General features: G+C 37.2%; 1 protein-coding gene across 1 annotated transcript in view; it reads right to left on the bottom strand.

Moving 5' to 3' along the window:
- LOC148309617 (uncharacterized) overlaps positions 1-26,207 on the bottom strand; it is a 166,766-nt gene that overhangs the window by 1,247 nt on the left and 139,312 nt on the right. Inside the window, exon 8 of the mRNA XM_088259739.1 lies at positions 1-25,464. Coding sequence (XP_088115865.1) covers positions 1-25,464 — 25,464 coding nt within the window. The remainder of the gene's footprint in view (positions 25,465-26,207) is intronic.

Here is a 26,207-nt window from a genome sequence, read left to right on the forward strand (position 1 = left end):
CTAGATCTTTATCTTCCCAAGTTTGTTTGGCTTCCAGCAATGCGTTATAAATTTCTTTGGAGGGTTCAGTTCCCGAAAACACGTAATATCTGGCTCTCACCCTCTGGAAGAATTCAACAGCAGAATAATAGGAGTTCCCATGATGCGGGACGTAGGTCAAGTCCATGTAAATCGGTTGTATTTTTTTCTTATTTTTAGGTGATTCTAATTTTCGGGTTTCTTTATTCTTTTCTTGGTTGATCTTGTTTTTGTTGACTACTGTTGCTGGCGGAGTCTTTTTCTCTTTTTTGGGAGTGGTTTTGTTTGAATCATTTCCCGTGGATGGTGGTGCGGGGCTTGGAAGTCCGAGGGGTTTTCCCCAATCCTCTATTGGGTCCTTAGATTTTGAACTCGATGCGCCAGTTGGTTTTTCTTTTGTATCGCCACTGGTATCTTTGTCATCTTTGGAAACCTTCGCTGTCATTTTGATTGATGAAATTAAGGAGGAAGATGAAGATGATTGGGACTCTGTATGGGTTTCTTGAGTAGAATCTTTGGATTTGACTATCTTCAAACCCATTTCTGGAACGTGATCCTTACCATTAGTTTGATCTGATGTTGGATATTGATACTTTGATGTTATTGAAGATATAAGATCGGCACCTCTAGCTTGTCGATGTTCTTCTAAAGCTTTTTCAAAATCTAAATCAGCTTCATCTAAAAATCCTGTATCTGTACTATGTTTTACAGTTTTTTTACTCAAGCTTTCACTGGAATGTTTTTGATGTGTTTGAGTCCTTGCTTCTACTTCACTCAATGAAACGGAGAAATCTTCTTCATCTGGTAAAGACCCATAAACAGAAGTGCTCATCGGATCTAACATAACTTTTCGATGTTTTGATAGGAATTCACTTTCGGAAGATTTTGTTTCTTGTTTAATAAATTCATCTGATGAAATTGTTGATTTCTTTCCAAAAATATTTTGACTATCGGAAGAGAATGTATCTAACCTTTGTGTGTGTAAGTCAACATTTTTATCCTGTAATTCAAAACTTTCTAATGAATCATCTTTGTCTATGATTTCAACGACTTCCTCACTAAATTCAGATATGGTTGTTTTAGTCGATTTTGTAGTTTTAGTATAACCATCTTGGCTTTTGCTTACTGTTGTAGTTTCAACTGTCACTTTCATTTTCTCAGGGGAGATAATTTCTTTGGTAGTCACTACTGTAATTGTTTGAACTATTTCTTTACCGTTTTCATCAACCACATTTGTATATACTTCCGTTTCAGTTTTCTTATCTCCTATTGGAGATTTGACAGTTTTAGGTTTTGGAACTGACTCAGAAGAATGTGTTTCGGTTGAATCTGTTTTTATTATATCTTCATCAGCTCTACGATCCATTTTTGAATCACCGAATGTTGATCCAGGTTCTAAATATGTTATTTGTGTTTTCACATCTTTTTTCGTTTCAGTGGATCCATCAGGACCTTCATCAATGGTTATCGTTTCAACAACTGTCTTAATTATGTTCTGGGATTCGTAAGACATCTCTTCCTTAGTTGTGATAGTGGTTATAGTTTGTTTATATTTTTTACCACCTCTGATGATTTCTTTATTTTGAGTATCCGTATTCGTTTGTATTTTACCTGTTGACTTAAAAAACTTCAAAAGTTGGTTTATATCAGGTGAAGCTGATGTCTCAGATTCCGTCACCAAATGAGATGTTTCGAGTTCTTCTGTATCGTCTACGATTGGAGAACTTTCTGGTTCCATTGCTTCGTCCTTAGTATCACCAATAATATCATCAAGTGTGAATCCTGGAGGTAAATACGTTATCTGAGTTTTGACATCTTTAATTGTTTCTATTGATCCATCAGCAGATTCATTAGTTGTGGTGGTTTCTATAACAGTTTTGATTGCAACTGTATCTTGAGTTTCGTGAATCATTTCTTCTTTTGTTGTTATTGTAGTAACAGTTTGATTTAAATCCTCATTACCCTGTTTGATAACATTACTCTGAGTATCGGTCTCAGTTTTTACTTTTCCAGTTGGCTTAAATAATCTTAACAATTCGGTTAATTCATTTGATGAACTGATTTGTGATTCTGATACGGTAATTTTAATGTCTTTAGTAGTTTCTACAGCACCATCCGGATATTCATCTACAGTAGTAGTTTCAATAGTGGTTCTAACTTTCTTTATTCTTTTATCAGCACCAGTCAATGTATCTCTTGTCGTCACTGTTGTAACTGTTTGCTTAACTTCTTGATTATTTTTCATTATTTTATTGGTAACGATATCGGTAGATGTACTTGTATCTTCAATTTCTTCTCCATCATCTTCTATTGTTACTTTATCCAACGGACTACTAGAAGCTGGAACAATATCTGTTATTGTAATTTTCCTATCCTTAGTTGTTTCCACAGAGCCATCGGGGAACTCATCAACAGTGATTGTCTCTATGGTGGTTTTTATTTTTTCAATTTCGTTTATTTCGTTACAAAAGCTTTGCCGACTTGTTATAGTAGTAATAGTTCTAATAATGTACACTCCATTTTGAAGGATCTTTACTGTTTCAGTATCCGTTGTCGATTCAACATTGCCTATAGGTTTCAAATCTCTCAATATATTTTCTAGGCTCATGGAACAAGTAGATTTATATTCCGATATAGTCACCTTAATATCTTTAGTTGTTTCAATTGTACCATCTGGATATTCATTAACAGTACTTGTTTCAACAGTGGTTCTTACTTTTTTGGAATCACCGTCTGTCGAAACTAGAATATCCCGTGTTGTCACTGTAGTAATAGTTTGTAAAATATTTTTACCATTTTTAACTATTTGATTGGTCGAAACATCCGTATCAACGGTCGAATCCTCTATTTCAAATTGGTCATCGTCACTTATCTGTTGACCTAAAATAGCATTTACATCGGGAACAACATCTGAAATTGAAATCTTTGTATCTATTGCTGTCTTTATCGCTCCGTCTGGGTATTCATCGCTAGTTGTTGTTTTAATTGTTTTTTTAATTTTACTAATAGTACCATCATCATCTGCTAAATCCTCTTCAGTTGTTGTTATTGTTATAGTTCGAACCAGTTGAATATTTTCTACTTTTATAACTTCTGAATGTTTTTCTTCACTTTCACGTTTTTCGCCAACTCTATGGTAGTATTGAAGTATATCATCTAAACTTGAAGATTTTTCGGGTAATATATCTGATACTATGACTTTTATATCTTTTGATGTTTCTATAGATTTATCTGGTTTTTCATTTGTTGTTGTTGTCTCAATTGTAGTTCGTAGCTGCTTCTTTAGTTGACCTTTGTAAGAAATGGTATCACGTCTGGTGACAGTAGTAATAGTTTGTTTTATTTCCTGTGAATTTTGTTTGATAATGTTCACTTTGACATCTGTTTCTGTCGACGTATCTTCCAATTCTTCTTCTTCTTCTGCCGTCTCGTCCATTTTATCCGTATAATCAAAAACAATTATTTGTTTTTCAACTTTTTTCTCAACTTTTCCATCAGGACTTTCATCTTCTGTAGTAATTTCAACTGTTACTCTAATTTTTCTAGGTATATTATTTTCATCGCACATGGTTTCTTTAGTGGTCAGTTTCGTTATTGTTCGTTTAATAGTATAACATTCAATATTTATGAATTCAGTATGTTTTTCTGTTTTACAAATTTTATCACCAACAGGTTTTAAATCATTAATTTTAATTGATTCGTCAACAACTGTTTCCTTTTCACTAACTTCACATGTCTCCTCGTTTTTATCTTCCGATTTTTTATAATCTAAATATTGTTCTTTTTCATTGATGGAGGCAGACATCGATTTTAATGTAGACGAACATTCTGAAATAGAAGTTTTAGTATCTTTTACTGTTTTAGTTGAACCATCTTGTCCTTTGCTAACAGTAGTTGTCTCTATCGTAGTTTTTATACTTTGAGGAGTTCCATCCTCTTTTGACAAAATTTCTTTTGTTGTAACAGTTGTGATTGTTTGTGTGACTACATTATCTCCATCCTTGATAATCTTTGTTGTTGTGTCTGTTTCTGTAGTGAATTTTCCCACGGAATGTTGAATTCCACTAAGCATTTCTGAATTTTCTGTATCCGAATGATCCTGATGCTTTTGACTTTTCTCTGTTAAAGTTGATATCTTTTGAGCCACAAAATCATCACCAATATTTATAGTTTTTGAAACAATATCACCGTTTGATGTTTTTGTAGTAAGTTTACTATCACTGCTCATTGTTTGATCATCTTTTTTAGCATAACTTGAAATATCAATGATTTTTGACTCGGAATCTTCAAATTCTGCATTTAAATTTTTCGATTGAGTTTCTTGTTTTGAACTATCAAAAGACATTTTACTTATTGGACTAACTGGCGCTGTTGGGGGTGTAGATTGCCCACTTTTATTTTTTTGAGCTATTAGGAATTGCATTTCATTTTGTTTTTCTACATCAGCTATATCAGGTGTGCTTTTTCCAGAAATAATTAATTCTTCGGCTGACGAAATATCCTGACACGAAATATGATCACTGGTAGATAAATCTAGTTTTTCGAGTATGTGAGTTTTATCTTCATAATCAGTTCTAGAAATCATTTGTGATTTGGAAATTTCTTCAGTGATATGCTTGACATCACCATTGGCCACTTGTTTCTTACTTTCTACAGCTGATGATGACAACATAGTTTCATCTATTTTACTAAATTTCATTTTTATCGTATCCTCTTCGTGTTTTTCTTGAACAATTTTTTGTGAAGATTTCGTCTCGTGTGATATTTCACTTAATTTAGATAAACTCACTAAATCAACCTTACGTGTTTCCTGTTCAGATAATGTTTCCGTTAAAGATTTGACAACTTTACCTGATGATAATTCTGTAAAAGATTTTTTTTGTACACTGTCTGAGAAACTGTCTTCGGTAGTTGTCGCAGAAGTTTGGGAGACTATTTTACGTTCTGATTTTTCTTCGTGTGATTTTAGAGATTCGGAAACATTTTTTTGTGGTTCTAATACTGAATTATCACTGCCATCATTATCTTTGATATTTGAAATAATATCACTTTTTGTAGATTTCAAACTGTCTTTTACAAATGATTCTGTTATAGACGATTGCAAAACATGCGTAATGTCATCAGTGGATATTTTTGCTGATACTAAAATCTCTTTTTCATTAGAAATATCTTTAGGAGCATTTTTTGGAGATTCTCGTAAATGTGTTGATGTCTGCGATTTCTCTGTTACCTCAGAAACTGACAAATCTTCTTCACTTTCACTTTCCATATCCTTCAAGTGTTGTTTTGTGGGAGATTTTTCACAAATATGTTTTGTATCATCCAAAAATTTACCATGATCACTGCATGTATCCAATTCAAAAATTTCCGATTCGGACATTCCTATCGACGTGCTTATGTCACTTACTTTATCCATCTTAGAAGACGTTACAATTGACGAGAAATCATCTTTGACGGAAGTCGAATCGGATTTAACTCTAGATAAATCCAAAGTTTCAGATATAATGTGACCACCTTTGTTAGCCACCTCGCTTACGAGAGACAAGGTACTATGTGATTTCAATGATTTGACATCAAATAAATCATCTTTTAGACATTCAATAACCTTATGGTCATCTTTTTGAAGCTCATCCTTAGACACTTTACTCGGACTATGCTGGTCGTCAGTGGCCATGGGTGATTTCGCAGGAGACTTATGTTTATCATCCACTTCCGTTACAGGTGACACAGCTTTGGTTGATTTCGGAGATTCATTATCAGGAATATTGTGTGGTGTCACATCTTTGTGTTTTGGAGAATCTTTACCGTCATGCGCATCAAGAACTATTGGTTTTTGTACATCAATGTCACCCTTCGAGAATTTCCGTTTTGGAGTATGATCTGCACTATGAAGAGTTGGGATAGATAGATCTGATGGCTCTGGTGATCTTGAATCGACCTTATGATCATCCTTTTCAGGCACATCCTGAGTTAATTCACTCGGACTATGCAGGTCTTCAGTAAACACAGGTGATTTCACGGGAGACAGATGTTTATCGTCGTTTTCAGATACAGGTGACACAGCTTTGGACGATTTCTGAGATTTTTCATCAGGAATATCATATTTTGGAACATATTCTTGTTTTGGAGAATCTTTGTCATCATGTTTATCTATCGCGGGAGAAAGATGGTGATCGTCCTTTTCAGATACAGGTGACATAGCTTTGGACGATTTTTGTGATTTTTCATCAGAAATGTTGTCTTTTGGAACTTCTTTGTGTTTCGGAGAATCTTTGTCATCGTGTTTACCTATCGAGGTGGGTATTTTTATATCAACGTCACCCTTTGACAATTTTCGGTCAGGAGTATGATCTGCACTATATATTGTTGGGGTAGATATATTTGATGGCTCTGGAGATTTTGAATCAACCTTGTGATCATCCATTTCAGGCACATCCTGAGTTAATTCACTCGGACTATGCAGGTCTTGAGTAACCACAGGTGATTTCACGGGAGACAGATGTTTATCGTCCTTTTCAGATGCAGGTGACGCTGCTTTGGACGATTTCTGAGATTCGTCATCGGGAATATCATCTTTTGGAACTTCTTCATGTTTTTGAGAATCATTGTAACCGTGTTTTCCTATCGAGGTGGGTATTTTTATATCAACCTCATCCTTTGACAATTTTCGGTCAGGAGTATGATCTTCACTTTGAACAGGAGAAGATATACCAGATAGCTCTGGTAATTTTGATTCAACCATGTGATCATCCTTTTCAGGCACATCCTTAATTACTTTACTCGGACTTAGCATGTCATCAGTGACCACAGGTGATTTCACAGGAGATGAACGTTTATAATCCACTTCCGTTACAGGTGACACAGCTTTGGACGATTTCTGAGATTTGTCATCGGGAATATCGTCTTTTTGAACCTCTACGTATTTTGGAGATTCTTTGTCATCATGTTTAGGTATGGAGGTTGGTATTTTTACATCAATGTCACCCTTGGACAATTTTCGGTCAGGAGTATGATCTTCACTTTGAACAGGGGAAGATATACTCGATGGCTCTGGTGATTTTGATTCGACCGTGTGGTCATCCTTTTCAGGCACATCCTTAGTTACTTTACTCGGACTATGCAGATCATCAGTAACCACAGGCGGTTTTGTGGGGGACAGATGGTGATCGTTCTTCTCAGATACAGGTGATACAGCTTTAGACGATTTTTGTGATTTTTCATCAGAAATGTTGTCTTTTGGAATCCCTTCGTGTTTTGGAGAATCTTTGTCATCGTGTTTATCTATCGAGGCAGGTATTTTTATATCAACGTCACCTTTTGACAATTTTCGGTCAGGAGTATGAGCTGCACTTTGAACTGTTGGGGTAGATATATTTGATGGCTCTGAAGATTTTGAATCAACCTTGTGATCATCCATTTCAGGCATATCCTTAATTACTTTACTCGGACTATGTAGGTCATCAACCACAGGTGATTTTGCGGGAGACAGATGATTATCGTCCTTTTCAGACACAGGTGATACAGCTTTGGACGATTTCTGAGATTTGTCATCGGGAATATCATCTTTTGGAACCTCTTTGTGTTTTGGAGATTCTTTGTCATGTTGTTTACCTATCGAGGTAGGTATTTTTATATCAACGTCACCCTTCGACAATTTTCGGTCAGGAGTTTGAGCTGCACTTTCAACTGTTGGGGTAGATATATTTGATGCCTCTGGAGATTTTGAATCAACCTTGTGATCATCTATTTCAGGCACATCCTTAGTTACTTTACTTGGACTGTGCAGGTCATCAGTAACTACAGGTGATTTCGCGGGAGACAGATGGTGATCGTCCTTTTCAGGTACAGGTGATACAGCTTTGGATGATTTTTGTGATTTTTCATCAGAAATGTTGTCTTTTAGAACTTCTTCGTGTTTCGGAGAATCTTTGTCAACGTGTTTACCTATCGAGGTGGGTATTTGTATATCAACGTCACCCTTTGACAATTTTCGGTCAGGAGTATGATCTGCACTATGTATTGTTGGGGTAGATATATTTGATGGCTCTGGAGATTTTGAATCAACCTTGTGATCATCCATTTCAGGCACATCCTGAGTTAATTCACTCGGACTATGCAGGTCTTGAGTAACCACAGGTGATTTCACGGGAGACAGATGTTTATCGTCCTTTTCAGATGCAGGTGACGCTGCTTTGGACGATTTCTGAGATTTGTCATCGGGAATATCATCTTTTGGAACCTCTTCGTGTTTTGGAGAATCTTCGTCATCGTGTTTACCTATCGAGGTGGCTATTTTTATATCAACGTCACCCTTTGACAATTTTCGGTCTGGAGTTTGAGCTGCACTTTGAACTGTTGGGGTAGATATATTTGATGCCTCTGGAGATTTTGAATCAACCTTGTGATCATCCATTTCAGGCACATCCTTAGTTACTTTACTTGGACTGTGCAGGTCATCAGTAACTGCAGGTGATTTCGCGGGAGACAGATGGTGATCGTCCTTTTCAGATACAGGTGATACAGCTTTGGATGATTTTTGTGAATTTTCATCAGAAATGTTGTCTTTTAGAACTTCTTCGTGTTTTGGAGAATCTTTGTCATCGTGTTTACCTATCGAGGTGGGTATCTGTATATCAACGTCACCCTTTGACAATTTTCGGTCAGGAGTATGATCTGCACTTTGAACTGTTGGAGTAGATATATTTGATGGCTCTGGAGATTTTGAATCAACCTTGTGATCATCCTCTTCAGGCACATCCTTAGTTACTTTACTCGGAATAGGCATTTCGTCAGTGACTACAGGTGATTTCACAGGAGATGAACGTTTATCATCCACATCCGTTACAGGTGATACAACTTTAGACGGTTTCTGAGATTTATCATCAGTTATATCATCTAGTGTAACATCTTTGTGTTTTGGAGGATCTTTAACTTCATGTGCATCAAGCAAGGTTGGTGTATATATATCAATATCACCCTTTGACAATTTATGGTCAGGAATATGATCTGCACTATGAACTGTTGGGGTTGATGGCTCTGGAGATTTTGAGTCAATCTTGTGATCATCCTTTTCAGGAATATCATTAGTTACTTTCCTTGGACTATGCAGGTCATCAGTAACCACAGGGGATTTCGCAAGAGACTGAAGTTTATCGTACGTTTCTGATACAGTCGACACAGTTTTGGACGATATTTGAGATTTTTCATAAAGAATATCATCTTTTGGAACAACTTTGTGTTTTGTGTCATAATGTTGATCTATCAAGGTTGGTATCCTTATATCAACGTCACCTCTGGATAATTTCCGTTCGGGAGATTGCTCTGCTGTATGAACCGTTGGGGTAAATATTCCAGATGGCTCGGGTGATCTTGATTCGTCCTTGTGATCATCCTTTTCAGGCACTTCCTTAGACAATTTACTCGGACTATGCAGGTTATTTGTTACCTTAGGTGTACTTGCGGGATGTTTATCTTCTATTTCAGGTACAGGTGATACAGATTTGGAAGATTTTTGGGATTTATCATCAGGAATATCGTCATTCGTAAAGTCTTTGAATTTTTGGGAGCCAAAATTATCACGCACATCAAGCGAGGTTGGGATTTTTACATCAATGTCACCCTTGGACAATTTTCGGTCAGGAGTATGATCTACACTATGAATTGCTGACGTAGATATATCTGATGACTCTGGAGATTTTGAATCAATCTTGCGATCATCCTCCTCAGGCATATCCTTAGTTACTTTACTCGGAATATGCAGGTCATCAACCACAGATGATTTTGCGGGAGACAGATGTTTATCATCCTTTTCAGAAACAGGTGATGCAGCTTTGGACGATTTTTGAGATTTTTCATCGGGAATATCGTCTTTTGGAACGTTTTCGTGTTTTAGAGATTCTTTGTCATCATGTTTATGTATGGAGGTTGGTAGTTTTACATCAATGATACCCTTGGACAATTTTCGGTCAGTAGTATGATCTTCACTACGAACAGGGGAAGATATACCAGATGGCTCTGGTGATTTTGATTCGATCTTGTGATCATCCTTTTCAGGCACATCCTTAGTTACTTTACTCGGACTATGCAGGTCATCAGTAACCACAGGTGATTTCGCGGGAGACAAATGGTGATCGTCCTTTTCAGATACAGGTGATACAGATTTGGACGCTTTCTGAGATTTGTCATCGGAAATATCATCTTTTGGAACTTCTTCGTGTTTTGGAGAATCTTTGTCATCGTGTTGACCTATCGAGGTGGGTATTTTTAAATCAACGTCACCCTTTGACAATTTTTGGTCTGGAGTATGATCTGAAGTATGAACTGTTGGGGTAGATATATTTGATGGCTCTGGAGATTTTGAATGAACCTTGTAATCATCCTCTTCAGGAACATCCTTAGTTACTTTACTCGGACTATGCAGGTCGTCAGTAACCACAGGTGATTTTGCGGGAGACAGATGGTGATCGTCCTTTTCAGATATGGGTGATACAGCTTTCGACGATTTCTGAGATTTTTCATCAGGAATGTCATCTTTTGGAACTTTTTCGTGTTTTGGAGAATCTATGACATCGTGTTTACCTATCAAGGTAGGTGTTTTTATATCAACGTCACCCTTTGACAATTTTCGCTCAGGAGTATGAGCTGCACTATGAACTTTTGGGGTAGATAAATCTGATGGCTCTGGCGATTTGGATTCGATCGTGTGATCACCCTTTTCTCGTACTTCCTTTATTACTTTACTCGGACTATGCAGGTCATCAGCAACTTTAGAAGATTTCGCGGGAGACAGATGTTTATCGTCCTTTTCAGATACAGGTGATACAGCTTTGGACGATTTCTGAGATTTGTCATCGGGAATATCGTCTTTTGGAACCTCTTCGTGTTTTGGAGTTTCTATGTCATCGTGTTTACCTATCGAGGTGGGTGTTCTTATATCAACGTCACCCTTTGACAATTTTTGGTCGTGAGTATGAGCTGAGCTTTGAACTGTTGGGGTAGATATATCTGATGGCTCTGGTAATTTTGATTCGACCGTGTAATCATCCTTTTCAGGTACATCCTTTGTTACTTTACTCGGACTATGCAAATCATCAGTAACCACAGGTGATTTCGCTGGAGACAGGTGGTGATCGTCCTTCTCAGATAAAGGTGATACAGCTTTAGACGATTTTTGTGATTTTTCATCAGAAATGTTGTCTTTTGGAACTTCTTCTTGTTTTGGAGAATCTTTGTCATCGTGTTTACCTATCGAGGCAGGTATTTTTATATCAACGTCACCTTTTGACAATTTTCGGTCAGGAGTATGAGCTACACTTTGAACTGTTGGGGTAGATATATTTGATGGCTCTGGAGATTTTGAATCAACCTTGTGATCATCGATTTCAGGCATATCCTTAGTTACTTTACTCGGGCTATGCAGGTCATCAGTAACCACAGGTGATTTTGCGGGAGACAGATGGTGATCGTCCTTTTCGGATGTAGGTGATACAGCTTTCGACGATTTCTGAGATTTTTCATCAGGAATGTCTTCTTTTGGAACTTCTTCGTGTTTTGGAAAATCTATGTCATCGTGTTTACCTATCGAGGTAGGTGTTTTTATATCAACGTCACCCTTTGACAATTTTCGGTCTGGAGTTCGAGCTGCACTTTGAACTGTTGGGGTAGATATATTTGATGCCTCTGGAGATTTTGAATCAACCTTGTGATCATCCATTTCAGGCACATCCTTAGTTACTTTACTTGGACTGTGCAGGTCATCAGTAACTACAGGTGATTTCGCGGGAGACAGATGGTGATCGTCCTTTTCAGATACAGGTGATACAGCTTTGGACGATTTTTGTGATTTTTCATCAGAAATGTTGTCTTTTAGAACTTCTTCGTGTTTAGGAGAATCTTTGTCATCGTGTTTACCTATCGAGGTGGGTATTTGTATATCAACGTCACCCTTTGACAATTTTCGGTCAGGAGTATGATCTGCACTATGTATTGTTGGGGTAGATATATTTGATGGCTCTGGAGATTTTGAATCAACCTTGTGATCATCCTCTTCAGGCACATCCTTAGTTACTTTACTCGGACTAAGCATGTCGTCAGTGATCACAGGTGATTTCAAAGGAGATGAACGTTTATCATCCATTTCCGTTACAGGTGACACAACTTTGGACGATTTCTGAGATTTGTCATCGGGAATATCGTCTTTAGGAACCTTATAATGTTTTGGAGATTCTTTGACATCATGTTTATGTATGGAGGTTGGTATTTTTACATCAATGTCACCCTTTGACAATTTTCGGTCAGGAGTATGATCTGCACTTTGAAATGTTGGAGTAGATATATTTGATGGCTCTGGAGATTTTGAATCAACCTTGTGATCATCCTCTTCAGGCACATCCTTGGTTACTTTACTCGGACTATGCAGATCACCAGTAATTACAGGTGATTTCGCGGGAGACAGATGGTAATCGTCATTTTCAGATACAGGTGACACAGGTTTGGACGATTTCTGAGATTTATCATCGGGAATATCGTCTTTCGGAACCTCTTCGTGTTTTGGAGATTCTTTGTCATCATGTTTATGAATGGAGGTTGTCAATTTTACATCAATGTCACCTTTTGACAATTTTTGGTCAGGAGTATAATCTGCACTTTGAACAGGGGAAGATATACCAGATGGCTCTGGTGATTTTGATTCGATCTTGTGATCATCCTTTTCAGGCACATCCTTAGTTACTTTACTTGGACTATGCAGGTCATCAGTAACCACAGGTGATTTTGCGGGAGACAGATGTTTATCGTCCTTTTCAGATACAGGTGACGCGGCTTTGGACGATTTCTGAGATTTGTCATCGGTAATGTCTTCTTTTGGAACTTCTTCATGTTTTTGAGAATCTTCGTCATCGTGTTTTCCTATCAAGGTTTGTATTTTTATATCAACCTCACCCTTTGACAATTTTCGGTCAGAAGTATGATCTTCACTTTGAACAGGAGAAGATATACCAGATAGTTCTGGTGATTTTGATTCAACCATGTGATCATCCATAGTTACTTTACTCAAACTATGCAGGTCATCAGCAACTAAAGGCGATTTCGCGGGAGTCAGATGTTTATCGTCCTTTTCAGATACAGGTGACACAGCTTTGGACAATTTCTGAGATTCGTCTTCGGAAATATCGTCTTTTGGAACCTCTTCGTGTTTTGGAGATTCTTTGTCATCATTTTTAAGAATGGAGGTTGTCAATTTTACATCAATGTCACCTTTTGACAATTTTTGGTCAGGAGTATAATCTGCACTTTGAACAGGGGAAGATATACCAGATGGCTCTGGTGATTTTGATTCGATCTTGTGATCATCCTTTTCAGGCACATCCTTAGTTACTTTACTCGGACTATGCAGGTCATCAGTAACCACAGGTGATTTCGCGAGAGACAGATGTTTATCGTCCTTTTCAGATATAGGTGACACGGCTTTGGACGATTTCTGAGATTTGTCATCGGGAATATCGTCTTTTGGAACCTCTTCGTATTTTGGAGATTCTTTGTCATCATGTTTATGTATGGACGTTGGTATTTTTACATCAATGTCACCTGTTGACAATTTTCGGTCAGGAGTGTGATCTTCACTATGAACAGGGGAAGATATACCAGATGGCTCTGGTGATTTTGATTCGATCTTGTGATCGTCCTTTTCAGGCACATCCTTAGTTACTTTACTTGGACTATGCAGGTCATCAGCAACTAAAGAAGATTTTACGGGAGTCAGATGTTTATCGTCTTTTTCAGATACAGGTGACACAGCTTTGGACGATTTCTGAGATTTGTCTTCGGGAATATCGTCTTTTGGAACCTCTTCGTGTTTTGGAGATTCTTTGTCATCATGTTTATGTATGGACGTTGGCATTTTTACATCAATGTCACCTTTTGACAATTTTAGGTCAGGAGTGTGATCTTCACCATGAACAGGGGAAGATATACCAGATGGCTCTGGTGATTTTGATTCGATCTTGTGATCATCCTTTTCAGGCACATCCTTAGTTACTTTACTTGGACCATGCAGGTCATCAGTAACCACAGGTGATTTCGCGGGAGACAGATGTTTATCGTCCTTTTCAGATATAGGTGACACGGCTTTGGACGATTTCTGAGATTTGTCATCGGGAATATCGTCTTTTGGAACCTCTTCGTGTTTTGGAGATTCTTTGTCATCATGTTTATGTATGGACGTTGGTATTTTTACATCAATGTCACCTGTTGACAATTTTCGGTCAGGAGTGTGATCATCACTATGAACAGGAGAAGATATACCAGATGGCTCTGGTGATTTTGATTCGATCTTGTGATCGTCCTTTTCAGGCACATCCTTAGTTACTTTACTTGGACTATGCAGGTCATCAGCAACTAAAGAAGATTTCACGGGAGTCAGATGTTTATCGTCTTTTTCAGATACAGGTGACACAGCTTTGGACGATTTCTGAGATTTGTCTTCGGAAATATCGTCTTTTGGAACCTCTTCGTGTTTTGGAGATTCTTTGTCATCATGTTTATGTATGGACGTTGGTATTTTTACATCAATGTCACCTTTTGACAATTTTCGGTCAGGAGTGTGATCTTCCCTATGAACAGGGGAAGATATACCAGATGGCTCTGGTGATTTTGATTCGATCTTGTGATCGTCCTTTTCAGGCACATCCTTAGTTACTTTACTTGGACTATGCAGGTCATCAGCAACTAAAGAAGATTTCACGGGAGTCAGATGTTTATCGTCCTTTTCAGATACAGGTGACACAGCTTTGGACAATTTCTGAGATTCGTCTTCGGAAATATCGTCTTTTGGAACCTCTTCGTGTTTTGGAGATTCTTTGTCATCATTTTTAAGAATGGAGGTTGTCAATTTTACATCAATGTCACCTTTTGACAATTTTTGGTCAGGAGTATAATCTGCACTTTGAACAGGGGAAGATATACCAGATGGCTCTGGTGATTTTGATTCGATCTTGTGATCATCCTTTTCAGGCACATCCTTAGTTACTTTACTTGGACTATGCAGGTCATCAGCAACTAAAGAAGATTTCACGGGAGTCAGATGTTTATCGTCTTTTTCAGATACAGGTGACACAGCTTTGGACGATTTCTGAGATTTGTCTTCGGAAATATCGTCTTTTGGAACCTCTTCGTGTTTTGGAGATTCTTTGTCATCATGTTTATGTATGGACGTTGGTATTTTTACATCAATGTCACCTTTTGACAATTTTCGGTCAGGAGTGTGATCTTCCCTATGAACAGGGGAAGATATACCAGATGGCTCTGGTGATTTTGATTCGATCTTGTGATCATCCTTTTCAGGCACATCCTTAGTTACTTTACTTGGACTATGCAGGTCATCAGTAACCACAGGTGATTTCGCGGGAGACAGATGTTTATCGTCCTTTTCAGATAGAGGTGATACGGCTTTGGACGATTTCTGTGATTTTCCATCGGGAATATCTTCATTCGGAACCTTTTCATGTTTTGGAGATTCTTTGTCGTCATGTTTATATATGGAGGTTGGTATTTTTACATCAATGTCACCTTTTGACAATTTTCGGTCAGGAGTATGATTTTCACTATGAGCAGGGGAACATATACCAGATGGCTCTGGTGATTTTGATTCGATTTCGTGATCATCCTTTTCAGGCACATCCTTAGTTACTTTATTCGGATTATGCAGGTCATCAGTAATCACAGGTGATTTCGCGGGAGACAGATGATTATCGTCCTTTTCAGATACAGGTGACACGGCTTTGGACGATTTCTGAAATTTGTCATTGGGAATATCGTCTTTCGGAACCTCTTCGTGTTTTGGAGATGCTTTGTCATCATGTTTATGTATGGAGGTTGTAAATTTTACATCAATGTCAGGAGTATGATCTGCACTATGAACAGGGGAAGATATACCAGATGGCTCTGGTGATTTTGATTCGATCTTGTGTTTATCCTTTTCAGGCACATCCTTAGTTACTTTACTCGAACTATGCAGGTCATCAGTAACCACAGGTGATTTCACAGGAGACAGATGGTGATCGTCCTTTTCAGATACAGGTGACACGGCTTTGGACGATTTCTGAGATTTATCATCGGGAATATCGTCTTTCGGAACCTCTTCGTGTTTGGGAGATTCTTTGTCATCATGTTTATGTATGGAGGTTGTAAATTTTATATCAATGTCAGGAGTATGATCTGCACTATGAACAGGGGAAGATATACCAGATGGCTCTGGTGATTTTGATTCGATCTTGTGATCATCCTTTTCATGTACATCCTTAGTTACTTTACTCGGACTTTGCAGGTCATCAGTAACCACAGGTGATTTCACGGGAGACAGATGTTTATCGTCCTTTTCAGATATAGGTGACACGGCTTTGGACGATTTCTGAGATTTGTCATCGGGAATATCGTCTTTCGGAACCTTTTCATGTTTCGGAGATTCTTTGTCGTCATGTTTATATATGGAGGTTGGTATTTTTACATCAATGTCACCTTTTGACAATTTTCGGTCAGGAGTATGATCTCTACTATGAACAGGTGAAGATATACCAGATGGCTCTGGTGATTTTGATTCGACCATGTGATCATCCTTTTCAGTTACATCCTTAGTTACTTTACTCAAACTATGCAGGTCATCAGCAACTAAAGAAGATTTCACGAGAGTCAGATGTTTATCGTCCTTTTCAGATACAGGTGACACAGCTTTGGACGATTTCTGAGATTTGTCTTCGGGAATATTGTCTTTTAGAACCTCTTCGTGTTTTGGAGATTCTTTGTCATCATGTTTATGTATGGACATTGGTATTTTTACATCAATGTCACCTGTTGACAATTTTCGGTCAGGAGTGTGATCTTCACTATGAACAGGGGAAGATATACCAGATGGCTCTGGTGATTTTGATTCGATCTTGTGATCATCCTTTTCAGGCACATCCTTAGTTACTTTACTCGGACTATGCAGGTCATCAGTAACCACAGGTGATTTCGCGGGAGACAGATGTTTATCGTCCTTTTCAGATACAGGTGACACGGCTTTGGACGATTTCTGAGATTTTTCATCGGGAATATCTTCTTTCGGAACCTTTTCATGTTTTGGAGATTCTTTGTCGTCATGTTTATATATGGAGGTTGGTATTTTTACATTAATGTCACCTTTTGACAATTTTCGGTCAGGAGTATGATCTTCACTATGAGCAGGGGAAGATATACCAGATGGCTCTGGTGATTTTGATTCGATTTTGTGATCATCCTTTTGAGGCACATCCTTAGTTACTTTACTCGGACTATGCAGGTCATCAGTAACCACAGGTGATTTCGCGGGAGACAGATGGTGATCGTCCTTTTCAGATACAGGTGAAACAGCTTTGGACGATTTGTCATCAGGCATGTCATCTCTTGGAACCTCTTCGTGTTTTGGAGAATCTTTGTCATCATGTTTACCTAATGAGGTTGATATTTTTATATCAACGTCACCCGTTGACAATTTTCGGTCAGGAGTATGAGCTGAACTATGAACTGTTGGGGTAGATATTTTTGATGGCTCTGGAGATTTTGAATGAACTTTGTAATCGTCCTCTTCAGGCACATCCTTAGTTACTTTACTCGGACTATGCAGGTCATCAGCAACTAAAGGAGATTTCGCGGGAGACAGATGTTTATCGTTCTTTTCAGATACAGGTGACACAGCTTTGGACGATTTCTGAGATTTGTCTTCGGGAATATCATCTTTTGGAACCTCTTCGTGTTTTGGAGATCCTTTGTCATCATGTTTATGTATGGAGGTTGGTATTTTTACATCAATGTCACCTTTTGACAATTTTCGGTCAGGAGTATGATCCTTACTATGAACAGGGGAAGATATACCAGATGGCTCTGGTGATTTTGATTCGATCTTGTGATCATCCTCTTCATGTACATCCTTAGTTACTTTACTCGGACTATGCAGGTCATCAGTAACCACACGTGATTTCACGGGTGACAGATGGTGATCGTCTTTTTCAGATACAGGTGACACAGCTTTGGACGATTTCAGAGATTTGTCCTCGGGAATGTCATCTTTTGGAACTTCTTCATGTTTTGGAGAATCTTTGTCATCGTGTTTTCCTATCGAGGTTGGTATTTTTATATCAACGTCACTTTTCGACAATTTTCGGTCAGGAGTATGATCTTCACTTTGAACAGGAGAAGATATACCAGATAGCTCTGGTGATTTTGATTCGACCATGTGATCATCCTTTTCAGGCACATCCATGGTTACTTTACTCAAACTATGCAGGTCATCAGCAACTAAAGGAGATTTCGCGGGAGTCAGATGTTTATCGTCCTTTTCAGATACAGGTGACACAGCTTTGGACGATTTCAGAGATTTGTCCTCGGGAATGTCATCTTTTGGAACTTCTTCATGTTTTGGAGAATCTTTGTCGTCGTGTTTTCCTATCGAGGTTGGTATCTTTATATCAACGTCACTCTTCGACAATTTTCGGTCAGGAGTATGATCTTCACTTTGAACAGGAGAAGATATACCAGATAGCTCTGGTGATTTTGATTCGACCGTGTGATCATCCTTTTCAGGCACATCCTTGGTTACTTTACTGAAACTATGCAGGTCATCAGCAACTAAAGGAGATTTCGCGGGAGTCAGATGTTTATCGTCCTTTTCAGATACAGGTGACACAGCTTTGGACGATTTCAGAGATTTGTCCTCGGGAATGTCATCTTTTGAAACTTCTTCGTGTTTTGGAGAATCTTTGTCATCGTGTTTACCAATCGAGGTTGGTATTTTTATATCAATGTCACCCGTTGACAATTTTCGGTCAGGAGTATGATCTTCACTTTGAACAGGGGAAGATATACTAGATGGCTCTGGTGATTTTGATTCGATCTTGTGACCATCCTTTTCAGGCACATCCTTAGTTACTTTACTAGGACTATGCAGGTCATCAGTAACCACAGGTGATTTCACGGGAGACAGATGGTGATCGTCCTTTTCAGATACAGGTATTTTTATATCAACGTCACCCGTTGACAATTTTCGGTCAGGAGTATGAGCTGAACTATGAACTGTTGGGGTAGATATTTTTGATGGCTCTGGAGATTTTGAATGAACTTTGTAATCGTCCTCTTCAGGCACATCCTTAGTTACTTTACTTGGAATATGCAGGTCATCAGTAACCACAGGTGATTTCGTGGGAGTCAGATGTTTATCGTCCTTTTCAGATACAGGTGACACAGCTTTGGACGATTTCTGAGAATTGTCATCGGGAATATCGTCTTTCGGAACCTCTTCATGTTTTGGAGAATCTTTGTCATCACGTGTACCTATCGAGGTGGGTATATTTATATTAACGTCACCCTTTGACAATTTTCGGTCAGGAGTATGAGCTGCACTATGAACTTTTGGGGTAGATATATCTGATGGCTCTGGTGATTTTGATTCGATCGTGTGATCACCCTTTTCAGGTACTTCCTTAATTGCTTTACTCGGACTGTGCAGGTCATCAGCAACTATAGGAGATTTCGCGGGAGACAGATGTTTATCGTCCTTTTCAGGTACAGGTGATACAGCATTGGGTGATTTCTGAGATTTGTCATCGGGAATATCGTCTTTTGGAACCTCTTCGTGTTTTGGAGATTCTTTGTCATCATGTTTATGTATGGAGGTTGGTATTTTTACATCAATATCACCCTTTGAAAATTTTCGGTCAGGAGTGTGATCTGCACTATGAACTGTTCTGGTAGATATAACTAATGGCTCTGGTGATTTTGATTCGATCTTTTGATCATCCTTTTCAGGCATATCCTTTGTTACTTTACTTGGACTATGCAGGTCATCAGTAACCACTGGAGATTTCGCGGGAGACAGATGTTTACCGTCCTTTTCAGATACTGGTGACACAGCTTTGGATGACGTTTGAGATTTTTCATCAGGTTTATCGTCTTTTGGAGCATCTTTGTGTTTCGAAAAGATCATATCATCACTCTCATCCAGCAAGGTTGGCATTCTTACATCAATGTTATCCTTTGACAATTTTCTTTCAGGAGTGTGATAAATTTTATCAACCGATGAGGTAGATATACCTGATGGCTCTGGTGATTTCGATTCAACCTTGTAATCATCCTTTTCAGGCACTTCCTTGGACATTTTAAGCGAACCATGCAGGTCGTCAGTTACCATAGGTGATTTTGCCGGAGAGGGATGTGTATCGTCCATTTCAGGTACAGGTGACACGGCTTTGGACGATTTCTGAGATTTTCCATCAGGAATATCGTCTTTTGGAATGTCTTCATGCCTTGGCGAATCTTTGTCATCATGTTTATCTATCAAAGTTGGTATTTTAAATTTATCGTCACCTCTGGACAATTTCCGTTCTGGAGTTTGCTCCTCTGTATAAACCGCTGGGGTAGATATACCTGATGGCTCTGGTGATTTAGATTTGGCCATGTGATCATCCTTTTCTGGCACTTCCTTAGACATTTTACTCGGACTATGCAGGTCGTCAGTTACCACAGTTGATTCTGCGGGAGACGGATGTTTATCGTCCTTTTCAGATACGGGTGACACAGCTCTAGACGATTTTTGAGATTTTTCATCAAGAATCTCATCTTTTTGAACTTCTCCATGCTTTGGAGAATGTTGGTCATCATGTTTATCTATCGATGTTTTTATCTTTATATCAACGTCACCCCTGGACAATTTCTGTTCTGGAGTTTGTTCTGCTGTATGAACTGTTGGGGTAGATATACCAGATGGCTCTGGTGATTTCGATTCGAATTTGTGATTATCCTTTTCAGGCAATTCTTTAAACATTTTATTCGGACTATGCAGGTCTTCAGTGACCATAGTTGATCTTGTGGGAGACGGATGTTTATCTTCAATCTCAGATAGAGGTGATACAAGTTTAGATGATTTCTGAGATTTGTCGTCAGGAGTATAGTCATGTGTTACGTCTTTTGAAAAATCTTTATCATCATGCTTATCTATCTCTACATCAACGTCATCTCTTGACAATTTCCGTTCTGATGTAACTGATGACTCTGGGGATTTAGATTCATCTTTTTCATGTTCGTCTTTATACATTTTACTCGGACTATGCAGATCTTTAGTGACCATATGCGATTTCAGGGAAGACGATTGTTTTTCGTCCTTTTCAGATACAGGTGACTCAGTTTTCGACGGCTCCTTAGTTTTGTCATCAGGAATGTCGTGCGCTATCATATCTTCATATTTCATAGATTCTTCGGAATCATGTTTATCATGCACAGTTGATAGTTTTGCATTAATTGTGCTCTTTGAGGATTTCTGTTCTACAGTATGATCAATTGTATGTTCCTTTGTTATTTCTTGTTTTGAAGAGTGTTCAAATATTTCTGTTTGTTTATTTTTTGATTTTGTTACTGATCGTATACTTGAATCTAAAGATTCTTCGTCGCTTTGTACAATAGATTTATCACTTTCTTCAATTTCTTCCCTTTCTTCAGTTGAATATTTTTTAATCGTTTCACTGTCAGAATATATTTCTTGAATGCTTTGTGTCGTTATTTCTTTTTCTGTTGATTGGGTAGTCTTTTGTTCGTTGTCCAAGACTGACATTCGAGCAAATATTTTATCGGTAAGTTTTTCCTCTGAAGTGTGATAATCATCTTTAGATAAAATATTTATTTCTTGCTCCATAGATGTAGATACCGCAGAAGTATCTCTTTTTGTATTTTTTTTTTCATCCTTTTCAACGCAAATTTCGTTAGACTTGGTTGCTATCTGAGCTGGTGAAAACTGAATGCTTCCTTTGGAGCATATTTCTATCTCATGTCCACCATCTTCACTGCTTGCGGTTACAAGCATTCTTTGAACTGTTTTGGAATCATCTTTTGTATTTTTTTCTTCATTGAAATTGTCTTCACATGTATCAATATCTTTTTCTTCATGAACGTTGATTTGTTTTTCTTTGGAAATGGGAGATTCGAGTCGAACAATTGTGGTTGGACTTGATTTTCCAGATAGTATTTCCGGTATTATTTCTTCTAAGCTTTTATCGGATTTTAAAACTTCTGCTACATTGGCAACAATTTTTTCTACGTCTATTTCAGATCTTAAATTGGTTTCACTTAACTCCGTTGTTTTTGATGTATAAGTTGTTTTTTCAAAAACTGATTCATCAAAAGATTTTTTTTCTATATTGGTTAAATTTTCTAATGAATCTTCCATGAAATTTTTTAAGTCTTCACTATCTTCAGGAATTTTTTGAAGTGGAGAATCATTTATTTCTTTATCTTCAATACCTTCAGGAATACTTGGTATTTTGTCAGCAGTAGAGTGAAAATCTTCGAAATGGAGATCTTCTTTAATTGGTGAGTCTACTGTTGTAATATGAGTTTCACGCAGTTCCGTTGTGTATGGTTGATATTCGTAATCCATGTAATTGTTTTGCATTTCTTTATTTAGTTTCATATATTCTTCATCCGAAAGACCAGTTTGTTTTTGGGGTATTGAGATACTATGAGGAAAAGCGGGAGACTCAGGGGCAGATCCAGGAGTTACCGTGACAACTTCAGCATGTGATGCATGTTGTAACATTTTGACCACTAATTCTTCCTCAACACCTTTATCAACGTACAAATCACTGGAAATTTCACCTTCTAACTTGATGGGAGGTTGAATATTTTTTAGAAAATCTAATTCTGGTTTTTTTCTATCTTGTAGACTATCAGAAAATTCTTCATCCTTAGATATTTTTGCTGATCGATCATCTTTATCATTTTCTTTTGTCACAAAACTGGATTTGGAACTAGCATCATCAATCCTAAACTTTTCCTCTTTTTTCTTCTCAGAATATCCATCAAATGAGTCATAATCAACTTCTTCATGAACGGGCAAATCAGCGACTTCATCGGGAGTCTTGACGACATCTCTAATTGGTTGTGTTTCAAATTGGCTGCTTCCAATTATCGATTGCGGGAATGGTTCCAAAGTAGTAGGTGGAAGAACTACATGGCGTTCTTTTTCCATTTTTTCTTCTTTTACGTGTTTTTCCTCGATAATTTTGTCTTCTTTAATTTCATCTAATGGTATCCTTTCATCTTCAGGTAAAGTTGGAGCTGTTGTTGTAGCTCCAGATTCCATAGTCGTGGAAAACTTTTCTTGAGATTCAACCATTATATTTGGTTCCGTAAATATTCTTGGCTTCTCTTCTAAATCTTCTTTACTGTCTGTTATTTTCTTTTCACTACTACCTTCTCCCTTTTCCTCAATGCTTGTTGATGATTCTTTACATAACTCAGGCACATTAGATCGTTCTTCTTTTGTGTCAATTTCTCGCAAATGTTCGGATTGCTTCTGTATAATTGATGTAGCAGAAGTTATAATACTTTCTAATTGTTCTTCCAACTGCTCTTTGTGTTCTGGAGTCATGGATTTTCTTTGTATCCCATTGACTTCATAGGACTTTGCTTCCTCTTCAGTATCAGTAGTTTCTTTTGATATATCTCCTTTTTCTATTTCAAGATTTTCGTTTGTGATTTTCGTAATCAGATCATTTATCTTCTTTTTTTCCGATTCGTGGGAATCTCTAATATGTTTTTGCAATTCTTCTTCATTAGTATGACTACTATCAGGTTCGTTTATTGAATCTTCAGTGTACTGATCCACTTCCTCTTTTTCAATAATAAGATATTCTTCTTCAAACTCACCTTCAACTGTTGTTTCTGTTTTAGCGTCATCACCCATTCTTTCAATATCTGACTCGAGTGTATATTCAATTTTTTCTTCAGCTTCGCTATCTCTATTAAAAACTGCCTCGATTTCTCGAACTATTTCTTGTTCTTCACGTAATTCATCTAACTCTTGTTGTTTCACATCGTCTATTGATTTTGAGCTATCATCATCAATTTTTTTGTCTAAAAAGGATGGAATAGCTATATCTCTCGTAACCTTCTCCTCTTTTTTTACTTTTCGTTTGACTGGTTTTTCTTTTTCAGGTTTCGTAGATTTTATTAATCGGCTAGGACTGCTTATTAATTTTAAACTTTTTATAGGTGATGAAATTGGCTTGGGCCTTCGTGATATTGGTTCTCTTTTTGGTTTAGTTGTATCTTTTTTATCTGCAGATTTTAAAATATCTCTTTTTGGAGAAGCCGATTTAACTTTTGATTCTAATACCTTTCGATTATTAGCCTCTTTTGTACTTTTTGCCGGAGTGCTGCCAGGGCTAGTTTTCTTCATACGATGTAATATTTTAGGTTTCAACGTTTCCTTGTCTTTAACTTGTTGAGTGTCAACTTTGTTGTCGGTTATCTTTTTTGGACTAGTTGGAGATGATTTTACACTTTCCGTAGTTTTGTCGGATGAAAGAGTCGACTTTCTTTCTGTTGATTTGGTCACAGTTCGAGAAATACTTCTAGATCTTGCGATTGAAAGATTTGTGTCTATTTTGGATTTGTGCTCACTTTTTTTCCGTATTAATTTGTTTTCAGTTTTATCTACATCTTTTATTTTCAATTCAATTTGCCTTACACCCTGTTCCTCTTCTTTTTTTACTACTTCAGACTTCTTTTTCTCTTTTTTGTCATTAAAAATATCACTTACGTCAATTTTTTTATTTTTCTTGTCGATTAGATTTTTATTTTCCTTTCGCCGTTTCTCGGATATTTTTTTATCATTCATTAAATCAGAGATACTTTCAGTCTTCTTACTTTCAGTCTTAATTTTTTTTTCTGATATTATTCTATTCTTGTTTTGGGAGGTAACTATTGTTGATGAAGATTTAGATATTACTTTACTCTCCACTTTTTTGCTTTCTTCATTTAATTCTTGTTCCTTTTCAGTGCGAAGTTTATTGTCAGTAATTTCTTTAATAATATCGTCTTTTTCTTTCACAGTGTCTACGTTAATATTTTTATCACCTGTTGATATTTTATCTACTTGGTCTTTATTAGATATAATTTTTTGAGTTTCATTACTTATAGATTTTTCCGATATAATTTGTTTTTCCGCAACCCTTTGTTCCTTTTCAATGGACGATTTATGAATGGTTTTGGTCGAGGAAGTTTCGGAAGTGACCTTTTCTTGCGTTTGTCTGGCGTGTGTCGTTTGTCTGTACGTTTTCAATGTGGGTGCTACGGGGGTTATAGACTTGGCGGTACAGGTAGGGTATCTCATAAATTCCAAATGCTTTATTCGTTCCAAGCCTTCGAAAATTTTGTGTTGAGGCGTGCTTCCCGGGAACATGATCCTGGTAATGGTGTCGTTCGGGTTCGCAGGCTGCCACACGAGGAGGGCACATATTGATATCATATTTTGAACTGGAAACGTAAATTCCTTCGAGTTACTTCTACTCGAAAAAAGTTTTTGGTCATTATTATGCCATTTTTGTAAGAAATCCTTTACATATTTTGAATCTTTCGATGGGTTGAGCACATACATGTCCAATGTACCTGAGAAAGGGAGAAAGGTGATTAGTTTATACTAACGAGTGCAATCAATATTGCTAATAATTGTCCTTCTGAGAATTTAAAGATTGGAAACAATGTACAAATACACTTTAGTGTGAAACAACAATTGATTCAAAAATATTAAATTTTAAGCATATTTTTCAAATGTTTTATATATTGTATTTTTAAGCACATATTTTATTTTTTATTTTTAAGTGTATTTTATTTTAACCTTACTTTGCCATTAGCCTTCGATACAACTGCTGACAACCACACTATTCAATTCTTGAAACTTCTAGACATTAATATTCTCAGTGCTTAACTTCACTAGAGACATCTATGGAGCAGAAACATTTTCATTTACATGTGAGGTCCGATTCCTAAATTATATTCACATACTTGGGAAACGCTACAAAATATCATTTTGAGTAGAAAATAGAATTTGAATAGTGTGGTTGTCAATCATGTGTAGAATTGGTGAATGTCACTGGTGTGTAAAGTGATCATTTAAACTAGCCGATGAGGGTCGTAAGCCCCGTGAATGCCCAGACTAACATATTATTCTTCATTTATGTTGAGACTTAAAAAAAAATATGATAAATAATATTTATGCAATGCACAATAACATTTAGGATATAGTTTTTGGTAAGGGAATGTTATTAATTATGAGTATTTTAATATTTTAATGTTTTAGACTTTAATAAACCCTGAAGATGACAAGGTTTTTGTCGAAACCGTTAGGTTAA

This window comes from Brachycentrus maculatus, unplaced genomic scaffold (genome assembly GCF_059751285.1).
Source record: "Brachycentrus maculatus isolate JH-2025_06_01 unplaced genomic scaffold, ASM5975128v1 h1tg000119l, whole genome shotgun sequence".
NCBI lineage: Eukaryota > Metazoa > Arthropoda > Insecta > Trichoptera > Brachycentridae > Brachycentrus > Brachycentrus maculatus.